Source organism: Sturnira hondurensis, unplaced genomic scaffold (genome assembly GCF_014824575.4).
Source record: "Sturnira hondurensis isolate 20B ecotype Veracruz unplaced genomic scaffold, ASM1482457v3 Scaffold0007406, whole genome shotgun sequence".
In the NCBI taxonomy this organism is placed as follows: Eukaryota; Metazoa; Chordata; class Mammalia; order Chiroptera; family Phyllostomidae; genus Sturnira; species Sturnira hondurensis.
Genome location: NW_028080037.1, coordinates 13236957 through 13261914, shown reverse-complemented (window position 1 = coordinate 13261914; position 24958 = coordinate 13236957). Strand labels below are relative to the sequence as shown.

At 56.3% G+C, this 24958-nt stretch overlaps 1 protein-coding gene and 1 non-coding gene across 3 annotated transcripts in view; both read right to left on the bottom strand.

The window, feature by feature from the left end:
- Positions 1-24958, bottom strand: part of MYO18B (myosin XVIIIB) — a 230171-nt gene that overhangs the window by 164212 nt on the left and 41001 nt on the right. For both annotated transcript variants that reach the window (XM_037052378.1, XM_037052379.1), the window contains exons 13-17: positions 8117-8290; positions 4784-4874; positions 2629-2821; positions 2220-2300; positions 156-303 (exon numbers count right to left, since the gene is read on the bottom strand). In XM_037052378.1, coding sequence (XP_036908273.1) covers positions 156-303; positions 2220-2300; positions 2629-2821; positions 4784-4874; positions 8117-8290 — 687 coding nt within the window. The remainder of the gene's footprint in view (positions 1-155; positions 304-2219; positions 2301-2628; positions 2822-4783; positions 4875-8116; positions 8291-24958) is intronic.
- Positions 5022-5152, bottom strand: LOC118991379 (small nucleolar RNA SNORA51). The gene has a single exon (XR_005067406.1). It is a non-coding gene; the product is annotated as a small nucleolar RNA SNORA51 (small nucleolar RNA).

Sequence of the window (24958 nt, the reverse complement as noted above, 5' to 3'; positions counted from 1 at the left end):
TGCCGGGCACTGAGATGCACGCATGTGAGTGAACGGAAGCGCACACAGAGTGCTCTGCACTCGGGCAGGCCTCGTCAGGGCGCGTTCTGCAGTGGTCAAGGGCAGACTCTGACTCCCGGCTGGACTGGGCACCCTCCTCCCCACTTCGCCCTCACCTTCGGCCCCAGCCCCTTTCTTCTCGAAGGCTGCACAGAGACGCTCGAGCACCACGCCGTCACTGGAGCCCTCCACCCGGACCTCCTCATCCAGGACCCAGAAAAGGCCCCCGGCATCCTCCGCACCTCCCCCAGGTGGGAGGCGGACCTGGCGGGAGAACCATGACACACTGAGAAGCCCTGATCCCCAACAGATGCCCGTCCTGGGCTCCCCCCGCTGCCCCCCAGAGGAGTCAGTGGGTCTGAGTCCCAGGCACCGTGAATCAAACACACCTGCCTGGGTCACATTCCCATGCACCCCGACATTCCCCTCATCCGAGAATCTCGGGTCGCAACCACAAAACCGTAACAACCTCTCAGTTCCAAGAAGTCCGAATCCCACCTCTCTCCTCACTTCCTGTGTGACTTTGGGCCACTCACTGCACCTCTCTGAGCCTCGTTTCCTCAATGGAAAGCGGAGGCTGGCGACACCTCCTCAGAGGGCTGCGTGAGGATTTCACAAGGGAACTCACGGTGCAGATGACACATTTCTGGACACACACAGGCGGCCGTGTGCATCTGCATGCAGCCCAACACAATCCACCCCCATCGCTTCCTCTTAGAAGTCTTCGTACTTTTCTAAACTAAAATCTTCACAGGGGAAGGAAAGTGCCCAAGTCACGTTTCAGGGGAGATGGTGACCTCGGTTCACTGGCACAGACATGGAATTTTAAACCCCGCCCCAAGTGCCACAGGCCGTCTGGGAGATGCTGTGACTTTGCACATGGGAAACGGAGAGAGGCCTGTGGAGCTGAAGGGCTCATCTGAGGGCCCGGGACAGGTTGGCATAACCAGGAATCGTGCGGAGTGGTTTCGGAGGATATAGGGTGAATGTGGTGGCCAGCTGTCCCTTGGTGATGGGGACCGAGGGACGTGGGGATTTCAGTGCTCAAGTCAGCAAAGTCCCTGGCATGCCAGGGCAGTTGGCCACCCTAACTCCGAAATATTGGTCCACACTCATGGAGGGCCCGTGGGGAAAGAACACGTCCAGGGACACGTGGAGATACACAGGGGCAGAACTAGAACCGGACATCCTGCCCCTGCCCTTTGGCCTTCCGTATTGGGGTCGCAATCGACAGCCAGCCCACCCTCAGGAGGCAGCCGTTGTCAGCCACTGCCCTGGCATCTGGGGACACCACGGCCCCTCCTCACTGCCCTGGTCGATCCTCCAGGACGGCCCCTGCCCGGTGTGGGAACATGGGCTGTGCAAGGACGGGGCAGCCGACGGCAGGCCGGGAGGAGGCTGACCGGGCACAGGACTGAGGGAAAGGGCAGCCTGTGCTCCCAAAGGGCAGGAGAGATGCGACCTGCAGGACACCTACTATGTGCCAAGCACCCTGCCAGGCGCTCTATGTGCCAGAACTCACTGACATTTGTGACAACCCCAGGGGACGTGGCGTTCCCATTTCGGTGATAAGAAAACCGAGGGTGAAATGACAGGCTCCAGGTCACCCAGATTGGGCCGGAGTCTGGAGCCAAGTGAACGGTCCCTCCAGGTCAGTTCTGGCCAAGGGTCAAGCAGCGCTGTAGGTCTGGGGTCAGCAGAGTGGGTTCTCGGGATGGGGAAAGTGAAGGGAAGCTTCAGGTAGCCCCCCAACTAAAGCCTGTGTACCACAAGGGTGCTCGGGGCCTGGATGCAAGGTGACCCACTGTGGTCCCTTTTCTCCCATGTCTGCTGAGCACAGCACCTTGGTCTGAGCACCCAATCCTTCCAGGAGAAACTGGCTGGAGGCCACTGGGCCCTGGCCCTGTGTCCCCTCAGCTCTGACCACGGGCTCCCAGGTGAGGGTGCGCTCCAACACACCAACGCAGACAGAACACAGAGTGCAGTTCTCACCCCAAGGGGGACTGGACGTTCAGGCCCGGTCTGGGAGCGTGACCCGGGCGTCAGCGGTGTGCAGCCCCTGGGCGATTCTGATGCACAGAGCACCCCCGACTAGCAGCTGCAAGGCTCGAGTCTGCTAGCGTTCCCATTAAAAGGCCTCGCGGTGCCTGAGAGCCTTGGTCGGCTGGGCCCCGAGTTACCTGGGAGGGACTCTGGTCCACAATGGCCACCGTGGTCCCTGGGGACGGCTCCGGGAGGTCGAACTGCGTGGGAAGACCTTCCTGGAGAGTCACAGAAACTCACCGTTAGTTCTTTCCACGAGCCAAACGGGGCCGAAAACCTCTGGGAGAAGTAAGGGAAGTGACGACTTTCCTCACCCTCAGCCTTCTTTAAATCATATTTTTTTAATTGTGCCAAAGCACACATAGCGTCAAACTTGACCCTCCTGGCCGTTTTTAAGGGCACCGTTCAGTGGCGCTTGTGCAGCCGGCACCTCCGTCCATCACCAGCACGCTCTTCACCTTGCACAGCTGAAGCTCGGTGCCCATCAGACAGCGACTCCCCACCTCCCCCTCCACTGCACCAGTGAAGGCCCTTCCCCGGCCGCACCTCCCGGTACCGCTGCAGCGTGGAGATGAAGGTCCGCTCGTAGAAAAGCAGCTGCAAGCGCTCCTGAGTGTAGTTGTGGCAGAACTCCTCGAAGGTGGCCGCCCGGTCCTTGCCCTGGTGCCGGGGGTTCTGAAAGCCCGGGGAGTCCACGACCGTGATCGAGGCCGTGCACAGGTGACGGGAGGAGAAGGATCTGGGGCGGGAGAGAGGGGAGGCCCCGAGAGGATTTGGCATCTTAGGGCCTCCCACTCCACATCACCGGGATGGAGAAACCGAGGAAGCACACCGGGCGGTTTGGAGAGCCGACAGATCTGCTTTCAAAACCGGGCTCGCTGCTTACAGGCTGTGTGACCTGGAGTAAGTTAACTAACCTCTCTGGGCATGGAGTTCCCCCACTGTGGGATGATGGCTGAGATGAGTGGGGTGATCCCAGGGGCTGCGCTAAGAGGCAGTAGGAGTTCAAGTCCAGCAAGCACCTCTTACGGGCACCGCCGGCCTGCAGGAAATGTTCTCTCCCACCAGGCCCAGAGCAGAGAGATGATTTGCTGCAGGTCACATGGCAAATTGGCTCTAAAGTTCAGACTGCAGCCTCCCTTTCTGTCTTGGTGACACATTGCAATAGGAAAAGAATTTGGTTCAGTGTCTCAGTTTATAAAGTGCCTTCAAGCCATCACCTCCTTGGACTGCCTTGATGACTCTATCAGGATGGATAATAAAAGAGGGATTATTGACATGAAAACGCAGGAATTTTGGGACTTGGGACACAGTCACAGGTGGGCTTCCACCCTTCTTGTGCTACTGAGGGGCTGTGTGTCATGGGCAAGTTGCCTAACCTCTCTGAGCCAGCCATGAAAGAGTTAAGCATGGAGCCAACCCAGGGAGCAGTTGGGAGGGTTGGAGCTGATAGCTCTGAACAAGAGCGTAGCCAGGAGCCAAGTGCCAGGGAAATGCTACCCTACCCACTATTATTGTTAGCGTGAGCAACGTACACTTTGAAGGGCCCTGAGTTTGCAACTTAGCTCTTCCCGCCACTCACATGGGCTCTGCATCTTACAATGGGGCCACTGAGATCAGCCATGACATAGCCATGCATAAAGACTAAGTCAGTTAACACTTGGAAAGTTAGACGCCTTTTTGGTGCAGGTCAATAGTGGTAGGGGCATAGGTATCACCAATGTACCCACTTTACAGATGTGGCTCTAAGAACACCACCTCCGTGGGCGAAGGCAGCTTCCTCCACCAGCAGTTCATCTTCCACCCCCAGTACCTTTGCTCTAAGCGAGTGCGGCCCCCTGGGTCTCCACAGAATGTGGTCTCAAGTGGCAATTATTCCAGGAGCAGGAGAGAGAATGGATTCAGTGTCCTGGTGACCCTGGAGAACCCTGGTCTGTCCATAACTTCCCACCAGCCCCCCCTTAATGGGACCTTGACAGCCTGATTCCGCCTCCTGCCCTCACTGAGGAGGGCAGGGCTCGCCACTGGAATCCATTAAAGATTTCCATGGACGGGCTCAGAGCGGGCTCACCGTGACAGAAAAGAGTCTCCGAGGCCTGCAGCGTGGCAGACGCGCTTCAGAGACATACCCTTGCCCGTTCAGAAATTCTCCCAGGTGGGCCCCATTCTCGGCAGAAAATGGTAGAAAAATAAATAAATGGAGAGCAGACAGTGGGCTATTCGGGGACACTTGGAGGAGTGAGCGGGGAGCAATGCGTTTGCATCCCGGCCCCACTGCTCTCTCCATCATCCCACCTGGACCACGGGCCAGTGTGGGTATTGAACGATCGAGGTGAGTGATACAATTAGTGCGGGCCTGGCCCTTAGCAGGTGCCCCCCCCCCCGAAGCATGAGCCTTTAGTGCTGGTATGGAGGACCACGCTTAAGAAAAGTTCTTAAGTTTCATTTATTTCTTGTAATCCTCACAATGGTCCTGGGAGAGAGAGCTATTTCACAAACACAGACGGGAGGACCAGAGGGGTGAATGGATTTGCCTAAGTCACGCAGCCAGTGGGCGGTCGAGGTGGAATTCCACCCCAGCCCTGCGTGACTGGAAAGCCCACTCCCCCACTCAGACCTGCTCTGCTTCTCTGCCCCGTGCTCGGGCCACTCGTGGGCCTGCGGAGGGGCTGCCTCTGTGCCCAGGGGTGGCTGGATTTACCTGTTGATGAGGGAGACCACGGCAGCAAAGAGCTCCTGGTACAAGCCAGAGGCCATCCCCTCCACACACTCCACGCCCGTCATCTTGAGCCCTGGAGTTGGGAAGAGAAAAGGGTCAGGGCCTGGCCTGGGACATGTCTCCAGAGGCATCGGTACAGGCCTCGGAGAGCCCCCTCCCTCACACCCCCCTCCCCCACTGCTGGAATTGCATACCTGTGTTCTTTTTTTCCCCCTTAACTCCATGTCCCCCCACTCACAATACAGACCAGGCAGAGGCCTGGGCTGAGGTGTATATGGGGTGGGTTCACTCTGCCTCCTCTTTCTGTACAAGCGGTGTGAGAACACGGCCTGTGGTTAGCACTGGGAGACCCCCATACCCGTGTTCTTAGGACCAAGTTCAAGTCTTTTGCCAGGACGTCAAGGGCCCTGCATAACCTGGCCCCACCTCCTCTGCAACATGCTCTCCGGCTCATCCCTCCCTGCTCAACCCAACGTCGCCTCCCCAGGGAAGCCAGCAATGGGCCAATTGCCAGCTCCACCTTGACCCTTTTTCTCATTAAGCTTTTCTTGAGGTTGATTGACATACCAGAAGCTGCACCTACCTATTCATTATATCCACCCTGATGAGTTTGACAATGAGTATGCATCACCATAAACATGACCATCAGCTCTAAAAGTGTCCTCCCTCCCTCTTTGTGCCGGTGGGACTATGATGAGAACAGTTGACCCAAGATGTGCCCTGTAAGATTTTAATTACATAGCAGGGCGCTGGCGACTGTGGGCGCTGGGCTGTACAGCAGAATGACTCACCTCCTGATCATCCCGCCCATCTGGGCTCCTCTCCACTCCAGGATTCACTCCCCTGTATCAGGGAAACTCAGCGCCCTCTGGTCTGTATCTCCCACACCCCCACCCCCGGCTCCGGCCCCCAGTAACCACCTTTCTCTGCTCTGCGTCTAAGACTTTGGCTTTTTCAGATTTCTGACACCAGGGGGATCGTGCAGCATACTTATTTCAAATACGCCATTTGCCACAACGTGGGTGAGTTTGGTGGCCGTTACGTCAGTGGAGCGAGCCAGGCATAGGAGGACAGGCCAACCCTGCTTCACAGCACAGACGACGACACATCTTTACACCTGTGGTTATTTTGTGCACTGTGTCCCCCGCAACCAGGCCGGGCGTGACCCAAGGGTGGGCACTGCCTCTGGGCTGGGCAGCTCCCGCCTCAGGGCCTGGCGCACAGCGAGGACCCCAGAAGTGCCTGTGGTTCCCTGTTTCTGGGGAGAAATTTGGCAATTTAGTATCAGAAGCCATAAAAATGTTCATATATTTGGACATACTCATTTCACCATTAGGTTTTATTCTGATGAACTACTCAGAGACATGAAGATTTCTGGGTACAGATGGTCTCCCGGATGCTGATCAAATTGGCAAAAATCACTTTTTCAAAACAACTTAAATATCCAACAACAGCAAATGGATCAGATAATTTGTCATCCACCCATCCAAAGGAATGCTTATAAAGAGGCACGGAAGAATCCTGAAGGAGATGAGGAAAGGCCTACCTATAACATGAGGAGCAATCAAAAAGCTTACGGAAACTATTATGACAGTTGTGGTCTCAATTTTGTTAACACACACACACGCACACACACACACACACTCATTGGCCCCATTCAAATCTCCAGCCTTGGTCAGAGTGCCCTGAACCACGTGGTGAGAGGAGGTGGTGGGGGGAGGGGGGTGTCAGGTCACAGACCCTGAGCCTTCCCGATTTCTGGTTCCACGGGCAGCACTGGAAACAGAGTTTCCAAAGCTGCATGCGCCCGGACCTGGAGAAACGCTCCTGCTTGTACATTCCAGGCAGCCTGCTGGGCCCCGAAGCATTTTCCATCCCTCCTTCAACTTCACCCCCAACCTGGGCTGTTGCTAGGCAACCCACAGCCTCCCAGCATCTCTCCTAAACCCTGCCTTCTTAACACCTACCCTGGAGACCTCAGCCTGAGAGCTCGACTCAGCTTCACAAAGCAGTGTGTGCATGTGTCTGTGTGTGCGGTGTGCATCTGTGTGTGTGCGGTGTGCATCTGTGTGTGGTTCTGCGTGTGGTATTTGTGCCTGTGTGCCTGTGCGTGTACCTGTGCTCTGTGCCCATGCATGCTTGTGTGGGCTCTGTGCACATGTGTGATATATGCCTGTGCCTTCAGGTGTAGTGTGTGCATGTTACATGCTGTGCGCACATATGTGCAGGTAATGTGCATGGGCATGTGTATCGGACAGGACGTGTGACCACAGCAGACAACTCACACTTGGATCTAGAAGAAAACCTGACAGGCCAGCGGAGTTCAAGTGACAGTGGCCATCAAGCTGAAGTCTCCAGAACTTCAGATCAGCAGCTCTGTGGACCCGAGGTCTTTGAAAAGATGGGCCCAGAACCACAACGCAGAACAGTCCCGGGCCACTGACCCAGCCCCTGTGGACTCCCAGAGAGCCGCTCTGGAAGAGTTCTCAGAGGCCCCAGGTGCCCAGAAGCCCCTCCGCCCTCCCCTCCTGCAGCCCTCCCCTCTGGCCGGCAGAGGCTGTGGGCTTGGGACACAGCAGACCCCTCCAGCAGGGGCAGCACAAAGCTCTGCTGCTCTGCCCCCATCTCAGCTCAAAGCACCTCCATTCCTCCAGCTGCTTAGGCCAAAATCCTGGTCCTTCACTTTCCCCCCGGACTATGCTGTTGTCTCTATTCGTAAACTTGACCTTGAACATGCTCACCTTGTCCCACCTCCACTACCACTTCCCTGGTCCGACCCCTGTCTCCTCACCAGGGGACTTCGATAAGGTTCCCAAGTGCTCTCCCTCCCCCCACTCGCTCCCCGTCTTCCTCCGGGCTGTGCTGCAGGAAGAGTGAGTCCAGCCGTGCCCCGCTCTCCTGCTCAGGCCCCTGCCTGGCTCCTCATCCCCTCAGAATACAGACCCGGGTCTGGAGACCAGCGTGCCAGCTGACCCCGCCCTGCTCCACAGCGCCACCTCCTCCCAGCCTCCTAGCCGCTCCAGCCACCCCCGGCCTTATTTCTGTCCCTCCAGTGTCCCCTCTGCAACAGCCCCGCCTTCCTGGGTCTCTGTAACCTTCATGACCACAAGGGAGAACTATCTGACCATAAGTGCTGTGCAGGTAGGAGCCACGGCCACGTCCGTCTCTCCCCACGGTGGCTCCCCTCACACCTGGAAGGCCTGCGTGTGACAACCTTCATTAAATCCGAGGTGGACAGGTGGAAGAAGGCTGGCACGTCCCCAGGAGCCGGCCCAGGGGGCTCCCGGCCCACCCAAAGAAGCAGCACTCCCATACCTGAGCTGGTCTCCTCGTCCTCGAGGCCTTGTCGGCTCGGCCCCGACGTCACTTGCTGGATGATCTGTCGCAGGTGGTGCTTGAAGGTGGCCGTGTTCAGCTCCTCGTACTCGCAGCCCAGGGCCTCAGCTGCGCGGTTGGCCCACTCGAACCGCATAAACTGCTTCCGGCCCACTGTGGGGGAGACAGACGGAAGTATGGCAGGGAGGTCCTGGGCCTGGGGTGGACGGGCGTCATCTATCCATCCACTCCCCCGCCACTTCCTGCCCCCTGCCTACCTGCTCATTCAACTACCCACTCAGCCAGTCTACCCATCTCCTTAACCAGACACCCATTTAGTCAACGCATATTTATGAAGCTCCTACTATGTGACAGGTGTTGTGTTAGCCACTGGAAAATCAACAATGAGCAAGACAGACAAGGTGCCTGTCTTCGCGGAGCAGACAGTCTGTGAGGGGACGAAACAATAGACAAGAAAACCGATAATAAGGCAAGTTTGGGATGTGAAATTATAAAGACTTTTTTTTTCTTTAAGAAAATAAAATAGGGTGATGAGATCCAGAGAAAGGGACTTGCTATAACTTGGTGGTGGTCGGGAGGGCTTTATCTGCAGATATGGTATTGGAACTGGGTGGTGAAGGGTGAGGAGGGGCTGGCCCCACGAAGAACCAGGAAGAGGTAGGAGGAGCAGGTGGTGCAAAGGCCCTGAGGCAGAAACGGGCGTGGTGTGTTAGAGAAGTGGAAAGAAGCCCGGACGGCTGGAGCATGAGGAGAAGGGAGAACCGAATGAAGCTGAAGAAGCGGAGGTGGGGGGCCACCCTGGGACCGCTGTCGGGCCACTTCAGATCAGCAGCGGAGACGTGGTACGGCACAGACAGCACTTACAAACGTTCAGGGAAAAGCAAACTCGAAAACCGCACCATGGTGTGACGTCAGCTGTGTATGTCACTCTAAACTGCTGTAAAAAAAGTAATAATGAAAACCAGATACACCCAAATATTAATGATCACAGCTGGGTAGGGGGACTCTGTATTTTCCAAGTTTTCTACAGTGGTTTGTGTACTAGTTTTGTAATCCAAGTAAAAACCAAAACCTAGCAGAGCCACCCTGAGACAATGTTGGCCCCTATCTTTTCTTCCCACAAATGTGTTTCCGTCTTTGCAGTAAGAACCACAGCGACCAACAGAGATCTCCCAGTCTGTCCGAAACAGGTCACGAGGCCTCGGTTTTTCAGGCAGAAATCTTGAAGAATCTGCCCAGTTTCAGGCAAAATGTGGAGAAAGATATTCCCTGGGACTTGGACACCACCCAAAGAGGAGGCGCTCCGGCCCTGGGCACTTGGGGGCCACAAGTTGCCACCACTTACGGAGGTGCCCCTTACTGCCCATCACGCAGCGCTGACCCTCACGAGCACATTGGCTGTCACCCCCATTTTACACATGAAGGAACAGATATGAGAGAGTGAACGTGGCGATTAGAAAAGTCCTGCCACTTTCAAAGAGGACCAAGAAGGTGACGGGGCTGGTGGTGGTGACAGCCAGCAGCCATCAACCCCATTCTCTGCAAACCCACCATCTTCGCTCAGCTCCTGGCTTTCGGAGGCAGGAAGTCTGCGTAGGGATTCCTGTACACAGCACCTGCCAGGTGTAGTTGTTTATCATCATTATCACCAAATCTCCACAAGAGTCCGGAAAGCAGCATTATTATCCCTGTTTTATAAATGAGAAAACCAACCCAGAGAAGTCGCCAGAAACCAGGCTGACACTGAATGGAAAACCAGTTCCGCAAATCAGCCCTTCCGGTACCACCGTTCGGAGAGGTGCCGTGTGCCTGTGGCCTTAGGGAGGACCTTCTTCCCAATGGACTCGCTCACCCTTCTCGAGTAAGTGCACAGTGCGGGGAACCTGACAGCACTGTCCTGAGTGAGGGCCCCTTGGTTGGAGGAGGTCAACGACAGGACGTGAGCACCAGCTGGCCCATGAGTGGCCCCTGGGCGGTTGGGTCCCCTGTCCTTGGAATGTGGCTTCTGCCCACCGCTCCCACCCTAAAGCTGCTCCCAGGACCCAGCCTGGACGTAGCAGGGTGTGGGTGAGACCGTCATCCACTGAACATGCGAGTGGACGCCTGAGGCCTCCATAGACACTTTGAAGGTCCTGGCAGGTCCGTTTGGAGATCTCATCCTGGGGCCGCACCCAAGACCCACCTCACATGCAGGTCGCTGGCTGATTAAACCAGCCACCTGCCGGTGTGGAGCGGTCTGCCTGCGTCTCTCCCTGCCCCCCATGTTGGGGGCCGGTGTGCAAACCGATGCCATTATCACTCGTCACAAATAGAAAGTAGGAATAAATACGGCACGAGCACGGAAGTGGCAATAGAATCTAATCAGATACAGTTACCTGGGAGCCCAAGCTCTGTTCTCTTTGTTGAAAAAAGGAAAAAAGAGCCATTAAAGGCTATTAGCCATGCATGAGACTTTCTCCTTTCTTCCCGGGCTGGTGGTTGAAAGCAAATTAAATAGGCGGTAAAGGCCTAGATGGGCGGTGTCTGGCCCCCCTCCTGCACCCCCACTCCTCCGATGCACTCTCTAAATCAGGCTCCCACGCTCCACCAGGGGTGGCCTTCCATCGCCCGTGGAGCTGGAGAGAAGTCACGAAGGGAACTGACGACGTCTGGGTCTGTAGAGAGGAGCGGCGAATGGACTCACCAGGACTGCCTAAAGCCTGCCTGGTTTAAGGGGAGTATTTCCAAGCCCACTGAGCAGAATCCAGCTGGTGAAACACAGGAGGCACACGGGGAAAGTTCCCAGGAAAACGCCTCGTCTGCCCCAGCCCCCTGCAGCCGGTCAGCACACTAAACCCAGCCCGCAGGCTCCTCTGTCTTTGTTCACACACGGTGCAGCTCCGTGGTGGGTCTTCACCCCGCAGTCGAGGGACCCTCTTCCTCTTCTTCTGCACGCATCACACAGGACATGTCATGATAACCCCTGGCACCCCACCAGTCACCTCTCCCCCGTCTCATCGGCCGGAGAAAAAGAATCAGAAACACCCAACAGTGTCACAAAGGCTACCTTAATATTGTAACATCAGCCAAGCAGCATGTCCCAAGCACCTGCCCACCCCGTGCCAGGCACCGAGCAAAGCACTGAACCCCAGTCGCCTCGCATAATCCTCCCGGCAGCCCTGTGAGGCCAGGATGAATATCCCCATTGGACTTGCAGGGAAATGGAGCCTCAGAGAGGGTGGCCGTCCAGAGCCGCCACGCAGCTGGCAAGCAGCAGAGGCGAGAACTCAGGCCTCCTGGCTGCAGCCCGAGACCCTACCCCTGGCATCAGGAGGGTCCGCCGCTCAGGGGGGCGGGTATCATTCTCCAGTCAGAGTCTAAGGGGAAAACTCAAGTGCCCTCCAAAGTTCCCTAAGAATCTCTTAGGTTGCCTGCAAGACACAGCGCGGCGGCACACTCCCAACCCTGACGAGGCAGGCCGTCCCTCCAGTGCGTCACCAGCAGACAGGGCGGCTAGTCTTCAGGGGTCGTGACACCGGGAAAAGTACTTGGAACTTCAGGCCTCGTGTTTCCCTCCACGGGGATGCCTAGATTTATATAAGTACAATGGGGGTTAGGACCGCCCTGCCTTGAATCTATTCCATAGTTTTAAAGTTACTGGCAAATAACCATTATATTATGTTCTCGGTGACAAACGGCCTGTACACGGTGCCAGGGCTAGAGGATGCCCCACTGAGCGTATCTGCAATGAGCGGGGGACAGTCGATGAGCAGGGGACAGTCGGGTGACCTTGGCTGATCACCCAGCTGCTCTGCAAGGTGTGTGGACTGTGTTGCTAAGCCTGACTCCATGGGAGAGGCCACTGAGACACAGAACGGGACACTGCCCTGCACTATGTCACACAGCATATAATGAGGGAGCTGGAACCCGAATCTAGGTCCCCTGACGGCAGGCCCGTGGTGTGGGGTTGGGCTGCTCTGGTACCTCCATAGCCACGCACCTGGCTCTAGGTAAGGAAACAGAGGCAGAGTCCAGGTGACAACATGGTGCGGTGGACGGGGAGCAGAGCTCACTCCCCGCCTCCAACGCCCCAGTCCTTGCTGTCCTTCTGACTGCTGAGGGCATCTTTTCAGGCCGGTGGCTTGTGTCCAAGGGCGACGCAAACTTGGAGCACAGAAGATCTAACATCCTCAGGGCTCAACCTGGGACTGGATGTCACACCCTTCGCGGATTAACTCACGGTGCCTGCTCTATGCTGCCCTCCAGAGGCCATCAGAGGGATCGCGCCTCAGTTGCCCAGAGTGGTAGCAGGCTTCATAATTTGCCCTCTGTGACTGCCTTCCATTCCCACTTCCCTTCCTCACACCCCTTCCAGTGCTGCCCGGGATCACCTCCCCGGTGAAATGTCTTGCCCTCGGACCCTTGTCTCAGTAGCTGCACCCATCTGACGTGCTAAGGCTGAGAGAGGGCCTTCAGAGGCTGACCACCTTCTTAGTAAGGTTTGGTTTGGTTTTCCCTTCACGTTACTGAGGCCAAGAAAACGTTCCCTGAAAGGGAGCCAAGGCCTTGAAGGGCAGCTCCTCCTTTGCACCTTTGTCTAAGCCTCAGAAGCCCTCTGCACCCCTGGGGTGAGGCCCGGCTCCATCCAGCCCACCTGCCCCGCCGGGGCTGAGTCTGAAGCTCTCCAGGGGGTGGGAGGGTGTGGAGGGAGGCAGCGGGGCCACGCAGCCGAGCCCCTCACAGCAGCTGTCCCATGGAACAGTCATCGGTAATACCGGGAAAAAAAAATGAATCCTGCAGTATATTTTTCTCCATTGCTTGGTGAAAGAAGTCCCTTAAACGCAGGGCTTCTCCCAGCCTCTGGAGTGTATCTGCAGGATCTCCAAAGAGGGTGTGTTCTCTTCAGGCTCACTGGGCCTCCAAAGGCATTTCTGGAGTATCTCGCAGGTCTACCGTCCCGTGAGACCCTCGTGTAGAAAGCGCTGGTTTCGCTGACGGTGCCCTCAACCAACCAGGGGATCTGGGCAAGCTGCCTTACCCGCCGGTAAGACGCAGGCTGGGATTTAAACAGGGAGAATGAACAAAGGAGAAATGAGAGAAAAACAGGAAGGGAGCAAGGGAAGGTAATGGCACTCCGTTTCTGAGCTGGTCAAATCCACCTGTAAAGGTTTTTCCCCTCTTTATGCTCAAAACAAAAAAAAGAGGGAACCAAGAGCATGGCTGTTTTTCCTCTGGGCACTGTGTGTTTGATCGTATGAATTGCTGTGACCCCTGCATTTATTAATAACCAAGCTATTTCTCTTTCCAACAAGAGCCAAGCTATGGCTGAATTACTGAACATTATGTGACTCATTTGTTTACCATGCTGGTGCATCTGGCTCATACTTCCTCACCCTGAGGTTTACACTTCCCAGACCTGTGAAGAAGGGGCCACCTGTAGGGAAGACGTAAGCCTAAGAGGCTGGCGATGCTACAAGAAAAGGCAGCGCTCCGGAGACAGATCGCCAGGGTTCCAATCCCACTTCCGAGGCTTGAAGCCGTGTGATGATGAGGAAGTCACGTGTCCTCTTTGGACCTCGGTTCTCTCTCCTATAAAATAGGAGCCTACCCCCATGGAGCGCCTGTGAAGCCTCAGTGAGGTTACGTGTGCAGGTCACTCAGCAAAGGATCTGTCCAATAAACATCAGCTCATAACGATGATCACATTCACATTTCTGCCCGGGGACATCCAGCAAAAATCTACTGGAAAACGTAACCCTCTTAGAGGCCAGAACTTCAGGTCTCTTCCTGCTTCTTACAGCTTCTTCCTGTTCCCACGGCCCTTAGGCACCATGCTGTCCCACAAACCTGGGCACATTGTTCCACCTGCCTGGCCTGGGAGACAGTTGCCGCCTGCCTTTGCTCGCCGGCCCAGTCAGTGCTCCCCGGAAGGCCCAGCCAACAGCACCTACACACGGCTGCCGAGGTGCTCATGGTGCAGCAAGGACCACTGTCCACACCCTCGCCGCTGGCGAGACGTCCCTGAGACCATTCCCAGTGTTCTGGGGGACGTGAGAAAGTGTTCTGGGAAAGGGGGGCTCGCTGGGCAAATCGGCTGGGCCAGCATCAGATTACAGCTGCCCCAAGGGGCTGCTCTCCTGCTGGAGGTGCTCAGAGCTTTGAGTGTGCTCTGGAAATTTATAAGGGGGGATTCTCCATCGGGGGTCTCCTGAACCAGTTAGATCTCACCGCTCTGAGCCTCAGTGTCCATATCTGTAAAATGGGTGGCTCCTCTCCCAGAGGGCCACTGTCGGGATAGAACAAGACACTGGGTGTGAGGCCGCCTGGGAGTTGTCCCTAGAGCAGGTGGTCCGAGTGGAGGGACTGAGTCATCAGGGAGACCTCAGGCAGAAGGGTCGCTCCGGGGGAACCGCGGGAGCAAAGGCTTGGGGTGGGACCGGCGGCAAGTCCGGGAACGACTTCCCTGAGGCCCCACAGCTAACAAGGCAGAAGCCAGGGCCAAATACAGCCCTGGCGGCCCCAGCCCACTGCGCTCTCCATGTTCAAGTTCCCCTCACTACGGAGGGCAGAGTGGCATCACCCAACCCATCAAACTGTCTCCTTCAAAGCCATTTCCTGGGGCCACGCAAAGTCCAGTCACTGGTGTTTCCTGAGTGCTTACCACATGCCTGACCCTGGGCTCAGCACTTCACCTCATCAATGTAACAATCACACAAAAAGGTACCCTTACTAATTCCATTTATTGATGACGCCATGGACCATACAACATGACGCGTCCTAAAGCATGAGGGCAGGCTTTAAGGATACAACACTTCAGTCCAAAATGGGGCCCCTCCCCTCCCCAAGTCCATGGCCTTAGAAATCTTACTTTACCTCGCTGAGCCTCCATGGACTCATCCATAAAATGGGTCTGACCTACATAGAGGGTTATGAGAGTTAAATGGAATAATCCACACAAGGCACTTAAATCATGCCTGTCAGAGAATAGATGTTCAGTGAACAGTGAACAGTAACAGTTAATCAGGTCCCCACCATCATCATCACCACCGTCCTCAGCATCACTGCATCACCCTCATCACCATGTACCATCATCACCCTCATCCCCATCCTCACTATCAGAGCAACGTGGCGCTCTGTCTCTGAACCGTGAGTCCGACATTCACTCTGAGGTGCTCACTGAGCCATCGCTACCTCCCCTCCAATAACAGGTGACGGCGACTCTGGCGATGAAGGCTGGAAGAGAGCCCAGAGAGCATCTAGTCCACCCCCATTCGCCGTGTCCTCTCCCCTCTCCAAGCCTCGGTTCCCTCATCTATAAAATGGGACAACAGCGCCTACTCTGTGGGGTCGGTGAGATGCCCAGGCTCTCAGAGAGTTCCTGGCAGTCGGTGCTGGGTCAGTGCTGGCTGCCCTCCTTATCTGTGGGAAACCGAGCCCTAGACAATGGGAGAGGACTCGTGGGGCCGGCCAGTGACTGGGTGGCTTGGCCAATCGGAAACCTGGTCCCCTCCCTCATCCCAGTGGTACCGCCCGCCCCACCCCAGAGGCAGGGGCTGCTGGGGAGAGCTGCCTTCCAACATCAGCCACTCCAGGGTTTTGTGTTTCTTTTTTTTAAATATAATTGTTTACATCCCAGAGCAGCCATTCCAGCTTAATGAATGAATTCAATATGCTTAGAAAACACAGACTAAATCTTTGCTTGTGGCCCAGAATAGGCACCAGCTGTCAGGCAGGGAGCCAAGCCACCAGCTGGGGATGGGCAGAGGATGTGGGGCCTGCGGCCAAGGGAAGGCAGGAGGGTGGGGCTGGGCCCAGCAGGCACAGGCCTCGGGGTCACTGGGTCCAAGGACAGGTCCATGAGCTCTCCAGGCCGCGGGGCCAAGCGCTGACCCTCTCTCCATCGGAGCCCTGTTCCAACCCCACGGGACCTGAGAAGAGGACTTTTCAAGTTGGCATCTTGCAGAAGGGAACAGGGAGGCTCCGGGCCTCGATCAAGCCACCACACCTTTGCTCACTGAGTCTTCCCCGCCCAGAGCACCTTCCCCAGTTTTTTCTCAGCATTGGAGATTCAGCTCTAGGGTCCCAGGCTGGCGACTCTCAACCTGGGTATCTCCTGCCTAGAGTTTTCTCTTGGCATTACCAATGCACTTGCCTGGGGCGATCGCCTTTGGTCAGACTGAAACTTCACCTTGAAGGAGGCTGGTGTCTCAGACTGAGGACCTGCCATCCAATAGGCACAGAAAAGAGACAAGAAAGGAGAGACGCAGGGAGTGTGTAGAGACTAGGGGAGGCAGAAAGGGAGGGGGGAGGAGAGGAGAAGGAGAGAGACTCGGGAGGAGAGAAGGAGGGAAGGAGGAGATGACGGAGGGAGCAAAGCAGAATACACACGGTAATGGCCCGGGCGTCCAGAGTCTCAGATCCCAGCCCCTCATGCCCTGCAGCCTCATGTGTGGCCCCATGTGACCCTGAGCAAGTCCCTTTCCCTCTCTGGGCCTTGGCCCCTGTCCTGTGTGAAGAAGGGCTCAGACTGGCCAGTCTCCGCCCCTTCTCAGCATGCTGGGTGCTGCACCCCGAAAGGGAGGTTCCCAGGGCCAGGCAAACAGGAAATCACCCCTGGCTTCCGCCCTCGTGCAGGAAGGGCCCCTGGGCCAGCAGAGGCTCCGGGAAGCTGAGCTTGCCCTCCGAGGCCCTGAGGAGCCATTGACGCCCAGACCACAGCTGCCCTGTCCCTTCCGACTCAGTGACTCTTGATGCCTCTTAACCCAGAGCCTGAAGGAATAGGCAAGACTGGCCCCACCAGCTGGGGCCTGGACATCAACCCAGTCGGGGCTCCTGGGCAGGACGAGGGGGAGGCATGTGTGTTCTGAGCTCCGAACACTTTGTGACAAGTGTGCAGTGCGTCTCGTTAGAGCCAGGAAGCAGCTGGGGGTGTGGGACGGGAGGGAGCAGCTCCTCGTGGTGGCGGACGAGTGAGGTAGAGTGCTGGGTGGCACGAGGAAGGGCCACCCACCGGGTGGAGGACTGGCCTCTGCTCCCTGAGCCCTGCACGCTTCGCTTACGGAAACACGCGTGAGCTCCAAGGAGAAGAGAGAGGGCAAACCAGGCGTCTTGTTCCGGAGCAGTGGACAGAGACGGCGTCCCCAAAGTGGAGGCCGCAGGTCCATTTCGAGGTGCCGAGCCTTCCCCCGACCCTCAGTGACACCGTGCACGGCAGGCAGAGGGTCCGGCTCTGTGCCACTTAGAGCTGTGTGACCCTGGGTTAGGTACTTCGCCTCTCTGAGCATGGGCTCCCCCACCTACAAACAGGAATGACAGCAGCAGTACCTTCCGCACAGGCTCGTGACGGGTAAGGGAGCCGACCAGCCCACCCGTGCAAGCACCCACGGAGGTGACCCAGACCACATCCACAGAATGTTCGACCTCTGACCCAGCACTTCCATGTCCAGGGACCCATACTCATGCGTGTGCATGACCTCCGCATACAGGGATGTGCGGTGGGCCGTGGGTTAGAATGCCAACAAGCAGAAACCAACCCGGATGATGGGCAGAATGGGAGGCCCGCCCATTCCAGGCCAACCCTCACACTCAACGGGGAAAATTAGGGACACAGCTGTGACCCAGAGTGCGAAGAGGTCAAAGACACGCTGTGAAAGGGAAAAAGCAAAGGGCGTAGACCTGGAGTCCGCGTGGATGCATTTGTGTAAAAACACCAACCAACCAGCCAGCCAAGTATTTGTCACATGTGTGGATGTAACTAAGGGCAGCTTTAGAGGCCCGAAGGTGGGCGTATAGTTGGGTAATACACCCGTGTCGGTTTCCTGGCACTACGAGGCACGGGCCACGGCTGTGCACAGTTCCCCCATGGGGCACAGTTGCAGGACCCTGCACTGTGGCTCCAGCTTCCTGAGAATCTGTGGTTTCTTCAGACCAAATGCTTCCACAGAAAAAGGCTCAGCCAATCAGAGCAGTGGCATGACGGTCACATGACTCTGCACCTGTGGCCACACCCACGGAACGCACAACACCCAGAGTGAGCCCTGGTGCAGACGACGGACTTCGGTTAACAGCACTACACCGATGTTGGCTCTTGCGTCGTAATAAATGTCACATTTAAACCTTAACGAGGGTCCACTGGGAGGGCAGTGGGGCCTGGGGGTGAGGGGAGACCTTTGTCCATTCAATATTCTTTTATATTGTTTCCATTCCTCATAGGAAGACAGCCGTGCAGCATTGCGTATCAGCAGCTCTAAGACAATAAAAATGGTAAAACACTTCACCAAATGTCATTTGAATATATGGCCACTGTTTTGTGCTGATGGCATCCCTGTTACTATTCCCACTGGCCTTTTCAGCACATGGGGTCTTTCCCCAGCTTGGGGAGCACCTGGCCACCCCCTTCTGCCCTTGGATGGACTGTCCTGGTTGCGAGATGTCGGGGTGCCCCAGCAGAAAGCAGGGGGCCACGCACTGGTCGTTATTGCTGTTGCCTCTCCTTCCTGCAGGCCCCTCCAGGCTCCCCGAGCTACAGCCCCATCCATTTGGGGACTGACATCTTTATTATGGAGATGTGGGCCGACTGGCAGCCTCCCTTCATCAGCCCATTACGCGGGGCCTCCTCGGGTTATATATGGGCCTGACTGTGCCATATATTAGGCAAAGGGGTCAGCAGCGAGTAGACTGGCAAATTTAGTGAAAGGCAAATAAATTAATCCTCCTGCCAGCCCGCTGAGAAAAAGGAAAGCCAAGCAAGGGGGCCGTCAAGGCAGGCATTGCTCATCCTCGTTGCTGTTTTGGATTCTGAACATTACTGTCATCTTTGTAATGACAGACAGTGGGCGGAGTGACAAGCCATCTCGGACTTTCCAGAGAAAGCGTCCATCATCCCTTACAGCTGCAGAGGCACGGCTGATTTGTCGCATGGCGCAGGAACTGGACTGGCGCGTGCTGGGATCTCCGCCTCCCTGCCAGCCCTGGGCTGTGGTGCTCGAGGTGCGCTGGCCACCACCCTGCACGGTCCCCAGCCCTCAGCACTTTCTGCTGAGCTGTGGGAAGAGCACTGGACTGAGGGTCCAGAACCGGAGTCTGGTTCTGAGCCTTTCATTCATTGGCGCGGCGGTTTCATCTTGTGCCCTCCGAGAGCAGCCTCACTCCTTCGAGGCCTGGGCTCTCCCTGCACCGAATGGGCCTAATGACCCCACCTGGCCAATCCCAGACAGGTGCCAACAAAAGCACTTTGCAAAGAGAAGCAAATTACAGCTCGCCGACCACCTCCATGTGCCAGGTGCCGTGCATCCCTTATCTGACGATGACTGCGGGAGGTAGGTGGGGCTATTCCCAAGTTACAGGCACGGGAGCTGAGGTCCAGGGAGGTAAAATGCCTCGCACAGGTCCAACCACCCAGCCAGGAAGTGGGGGAGCCGGGATTCAAAGCCAGCTCTGTCCCACGCGGGGCCCCAGCACGTCCCTGCTCCCTCACTCTCCTACCAGGTGAGCTCCAGAGAGCATCGTTTATGGCCATTTGAAACACACAGGCGCCAGCTCATTGTTCCGCCAGCCACTTTTTGCCAAAGGGAAAAACAGGAGGTGGGATGAGGTGGCCTGATGGCCCCTGGGGGATGGCCCAGGCCACGAGCCCCCGTTAACAGCAAACCAGGCACGACGTCAAACCACCCGGGTGTTCCGCCTGCCCTGTGGAGCCAGCCCCCGGGGCCCCTTCCCACTGCCTTCCCAAGGGACCCATTCCTGCCGGCTGGCCCAGGAGACAGGAAGGCGGGAGACAGTGCAGAGGGAGGGAGGGCTCAGCCCCTCTGCCATCCTGAGAACGCTTTTCCTAAGATCCACGGGCCAGCTGTGCCTGACCTCTCCAAACAAGCCTCTTTGTAAAGAACCAGCTCAGCCAGGAACCCCTTGGCCGGTCCATGGGAGGCAGCCTAGGAGACTTCAGGGAGCACCAGACAGCTCCACACTGCCCTCTGTCCCTTGGACAGAGGAGGCTCAGCGCAGTGCCATAACTTCGCTGAGGTCACACACAGCCAGTAAAAGGCCAAGCTGAGCTCTGAACCCAGGACTGGCTGACTCCGAAACACCTGAGTCCCTTCCCTGCCACATCCCGAGAGGACCATCCCCCAGACTTTGAGGCTGCCCGGGGCACCACGTGACAGGGCCATCCTGGGCCCCACAGCCAGCCAGGTGCCCAGAGGGATGGGGCCCAGAAGCCTCCTGGGATAAAATACATCATGTCTTGGGGGCTGAAGGATGGGGGAGGGGGAGGCCACAGTGGCAGAGCCCTGCTGGCGCTCAGGAGTCCACGGGGCCTGATGGGACTTCGGGAGGAGCGGGGTATGACCCCAAAGGGTCATGCTGGAGCCCATGCGATGTCGGTGCTGAAGGCTCCGTGGGCAGAAACCAAACTGAGCAGTGACCCCAAGGTGCCCGGAGGGCCTGGGCCCCCATCAGCCTAGACCACCCCAAATGGGCTCAGTGGCCTTGAAGGGGGCAAAGAAGGACTAACGCACTTTTAAAGCAGAAAAAAGGGAAGAAAATTTTCAGAAGAGAAGGAGAAAGTGACCACTCTGGCTCCCCTGGTGGGGAGAAGAGGGCCACACCTGAAAGGAAAAATCCCCTGGGGTCAGCTGCCTTGTGCCCCTCCCCTCCCCAACCTTCAGCTTGACCCTGGACACTAGGGGTCAATGCTTCACACCTCAAGAGGCAGCTGGGTGGAGGCCACTAGCCCACTGTGCCTAGGGGCTCCTGCGCAGGGCTTGGCACCTGTGCCTAGTGTGTGTTTGGTCTTCGTCCTGGTCCCTGACACACAGCTCCTTAAACCCTTCGAATCCCCAAAGACAGAGGACAGTCTTGATGTGCTGACAAGATGAGTGGTGGCTGGGGGACCCTGGAGAACCTCAGGTTGGGGGTCAAGACCAAGGATGGAATAGAGGGCTGGAACTTTCAGCCTCACTCAGGGAGGAGAGAAGGTCTGGAGACTGAATTAATCGCCACTGGCCAGTGATGTATGTAATCAGTCTCGCCTGTGAAATGAAACCTCCGCAAATAACCCTAAGTGCCGGAGTTTGAAGAGCTTCTGGTTGGTGACCTCACTAAGGGAGGTGGGTGCCCTGGGGGAGGGCACCAAAGCTCCACCCCTTCCCACACTCCTTGCCCTGTGCATCTCTTCCGTCTGGCTGTTTCTGACTTGTATGCATTATTGTAAACCAGTAACGGCAAGTAAAGTGACTTCCTGAGTTCTGTGAGCTGTTCTAGCAAATCAGCAAACCTGTCCAGGGGCTTGTGGGAAGTCCCTGGCTTTCTAGCCGATTGGTTTAAAAGTGCAGGGGGCCCACACCTCCACCTGGTGTCTGGAAGCGGGCAGCCTTGTAGGACAGAGCCCTGGACCTACAGGGTCTGCCCTGACCCCAGGCAGTGACAGAACTGCAGAGTTTAGGACACTAAGCTGGTGTCTGGAGAATTAAAAAATTAGTTGGTGTCAGAAAAAAAAACCCCACACATTTGGCATCAGTTTTGTAAGTAAAGCCAGTTCAGCACACTCCATGAAAATGTGGCCTCACCAGACGTCTGGGAGCCTGTGAGGACAGAGGCTGCCAGCTGCACACGGGGCTCAGGGACAGGGGGTCCCAGACCAAGGGCAGACATGGGTCCCAATCCCACTTCTGGCTTTGACTGCATGCCCCGGGGGCGGGGGTGGACAAACCTCTCTGGCAGGCCTCAGTCTCCTTGTTTGTAGAATGGGCATCATAACAGCTCTTACCACCCCCCCCCCACCGGCCGGGCTGTTGAAGGCTCTACAGGGACACCGCCGTGCCTGCAAGCGCTCAGCACAGGGCCCCGGGAGAGGAGCTAGGGTCCCAGCAGGGAGTGACCTGAACAGCCCATGGCAAGGTCTGGGGCAGCAGAGCAGCCTCTGCAGGAGGGGCAGCCGGTGTCGCAAACCTCACCCTGAACCACAGCAGCTGTGTGACCTCAGGTAAACTACACGCCTTCTCTGAGCCTCTGTTTCTTGATCCCCCCACCATGAGCTACTTCCCGTGCTCCATGGGCTTGGCCTTGACTCATTTAACCCTCACAAGCCTACAGAGTGAGCACCGTCATTACCCCCATTATACGGAGGAAGAAACTGAGGCTGAGAAATGGACTCAGGACTCACACTCAGGACTCACACCCAGCAGGCTGCGCCCCGAAGCTCGCCCGTGGCTCTGCGCTTCCTTGCCAGATGACTGCGTGCATCTCGTCAAATCAAAAAGCAAAACAGAAGCACGAGTGCCTCTGAAACCATCAAAAGCTAAACCAATATTAGTGATCATTTTTCTTATCATTGCAATAACAGTTCAAACACCCTGAGTCCAGTGCAAAGGCCCCAAATCTTCCTGCAGGGTCTGATACTAGCTTTTAAAAATAGGCCCAGGCTCCCAAAACAGGGTAAGGAAGCCAGGCGCACTGCGAGGAGATCATGTAATGGAAAAAAAAAAAAAGTCTTGATTAATGGAGTATTTCAAAATGATCTGTTATGACACAAAGCAAAGACATTTATATATGACTTTGAAATTCTTAATAGCTGATTTTAGAGCAACCTATTATGAAATCTTCCAAAGCAGAATATATAGTAAGTAAATCATCAAGCCAGCCTCCCAGCCAGACTGACGGCAGTTCCTCTTAAAATAATTTATACGCTGCGATGAGGGAGGCTGGGAGAAATTATTGCCATAATCATGTATTAATAAAATATTTATAAATGTGCCTTTCTCTTTTATCATTACAGGCAGGCACAGGTATGGGTCAGGCCCCTGAGCCCACGGCGGAGGGGACGTCCCACGGGCCCTGGAGGAGGGTCTCGGGCTTCCAACTTCTCTGGTTGTGGGTCTCAAGGCTGGGATGGGGGCAGGGCTACGTAAGCTTCTGTTTAGTCACACTGGAGGCAGAGAGGGTTCCACGGTGCCGCCCACCTGCAAGTTGCTCTCCCCCGAGACCTTGCAGAGTGCTGGGAGGGAGCAGGCCTGTTCGTGCTGAGTGCAGCCGGGGGGGCAAATGGCTGGGCCACCTTGGGACAGGCCCCTAACCCAGGCCCAGCAGCGCCCTGGTAGTGCTGTCTCCTACTGGGTGACTGCCTTGAACTAGACGCTCTTGATGACCTGCCCACCACCCCTTGCCCTGGCCACCTCATCTGTGCCCCCTATAAGTGTCCCTGGCCTGTCGCTGCAGGCACCTGTCTGTGCTTCCTCTGGCTGTAGGAGCATGCTCAGTACATGCATGAGGTGGGCTGCGGGTGTAGGAGGTCATGCCCCCGGGGAGCTACCTTCCACCAGGGAGAAGCAGGAGGGGGTGGGTAAACATCCCAGCTTCCCCTCCTCTAGGGTGTGTCCTCTGAGACTCCCAGGAGCTCCCTGTGGGACGGGGCCCCCACTCCCGGGATGTAACCTGCTCATTAGAGCACCCGGTATCACCTGGCTTCCCTCCCCTGTCTCACTCCCACCTCCCCTCTCCAGGCCCCCTGGAATCCCCTCCCAGATAAGCTACATGCACCCAAATGTCTGTCTCAGGGCCTCCTTCGGGGAAACCTAGCCTAGTTCAGTGTCCTTTCCTGTACCCCATGTACTCCTCACATCAACCCTGCTCTTAGCCTGTGGAAAGAGGACTGCACTCAAATTTGTGAGTAAAAACAGTTCTCAAGGGCCCACACCCTGCAGTTTACTGCACCAAACCTTCGGAGCCTCAGTTTTCCACTCTGCACAATGGGTTCACCCCGTCCAAACTTCCCTAACCTACAGATGCCCGTGCTGAGCTCACGACCTGCGCAGCTTAGCCGGCCTGAACTGTGCAGTTACAAACCCCAGTCTTGGGCAGCGGCAAAGCGGGCTGATAGCTCCAAGTCTGGAAGTCCCACCTCTACAAATGAGATGAAAAACTTACAAGGAAGGGCCCCATGTTCAATTTGAATACAATTGAACTTTTGCATGTTCCCAAATACTATTCTTATTTATGTATTTTTCCAACTAACTGAAACGCGAAAACTATCTTGATTTGTGGGATGTACAATGGTAAGCAGAAGGCAGGCTTCTGCCCATAATGCAAGGCACTGTAAGCCCTAGAAGGGCAGGAACCACAGAGCTCTCGACCCCTACTGTCTCCCCAGGGCCTTCCACGGCGCCAAAAGAAATAGCAGAAGAGACAAGGTTAGGGAACCGAGGAGCCGTGAATGCCAAGCCAAAGAATGTTACTGGATTCAGCAGGGAAAGGGGAGCCCTGGGAGGATGCTAAGCAGGGGAATGGCATAATAGGTTACAAATGGGTTACGTGTTAGAACGGACCCCAGTGGTCACAATGAGGACGGACAGCAGGAGGAGCAAAGGCGTCAGCAACCAGGCCGTGCCCAGGCTACTACACCAGTCCGAGCAAAAACCATGGTCAGCACCCAGTTCAAAGTGACAAGAGAGTATCAGCAGAGAGGCCAGGACAGAAAAGCTATCACAGACGATGCCTCCACGGTGGCGTGGATAATTGGGCAGGGAGGGGTGAGGGCAAAGGGAATGAAGGGAACCACCTGGGAGACAGGGTTGAAGCCGCGACAATCAGCAAACAGCCCATTTAGGAGGGGGGGCAGGCTCGGGAGGAAGAGGATGACTGGGTCGTCTTTAGCACATACGGTGGGGAGCATCTTCAAGATGTCTTGGTAGAAAGATGTCAGCTTTACCACATGGGCCCAACCTCCTCTCCCGCGGTCTAGAGCTTGTCCGATCAGTACAGTAGCCACTGGCCACATATGGCCATTTAAATTCATGTGAGTTAAAATTTAATGCACTCAAAATTGAATTCCTCAGTCGCATGTGCTGC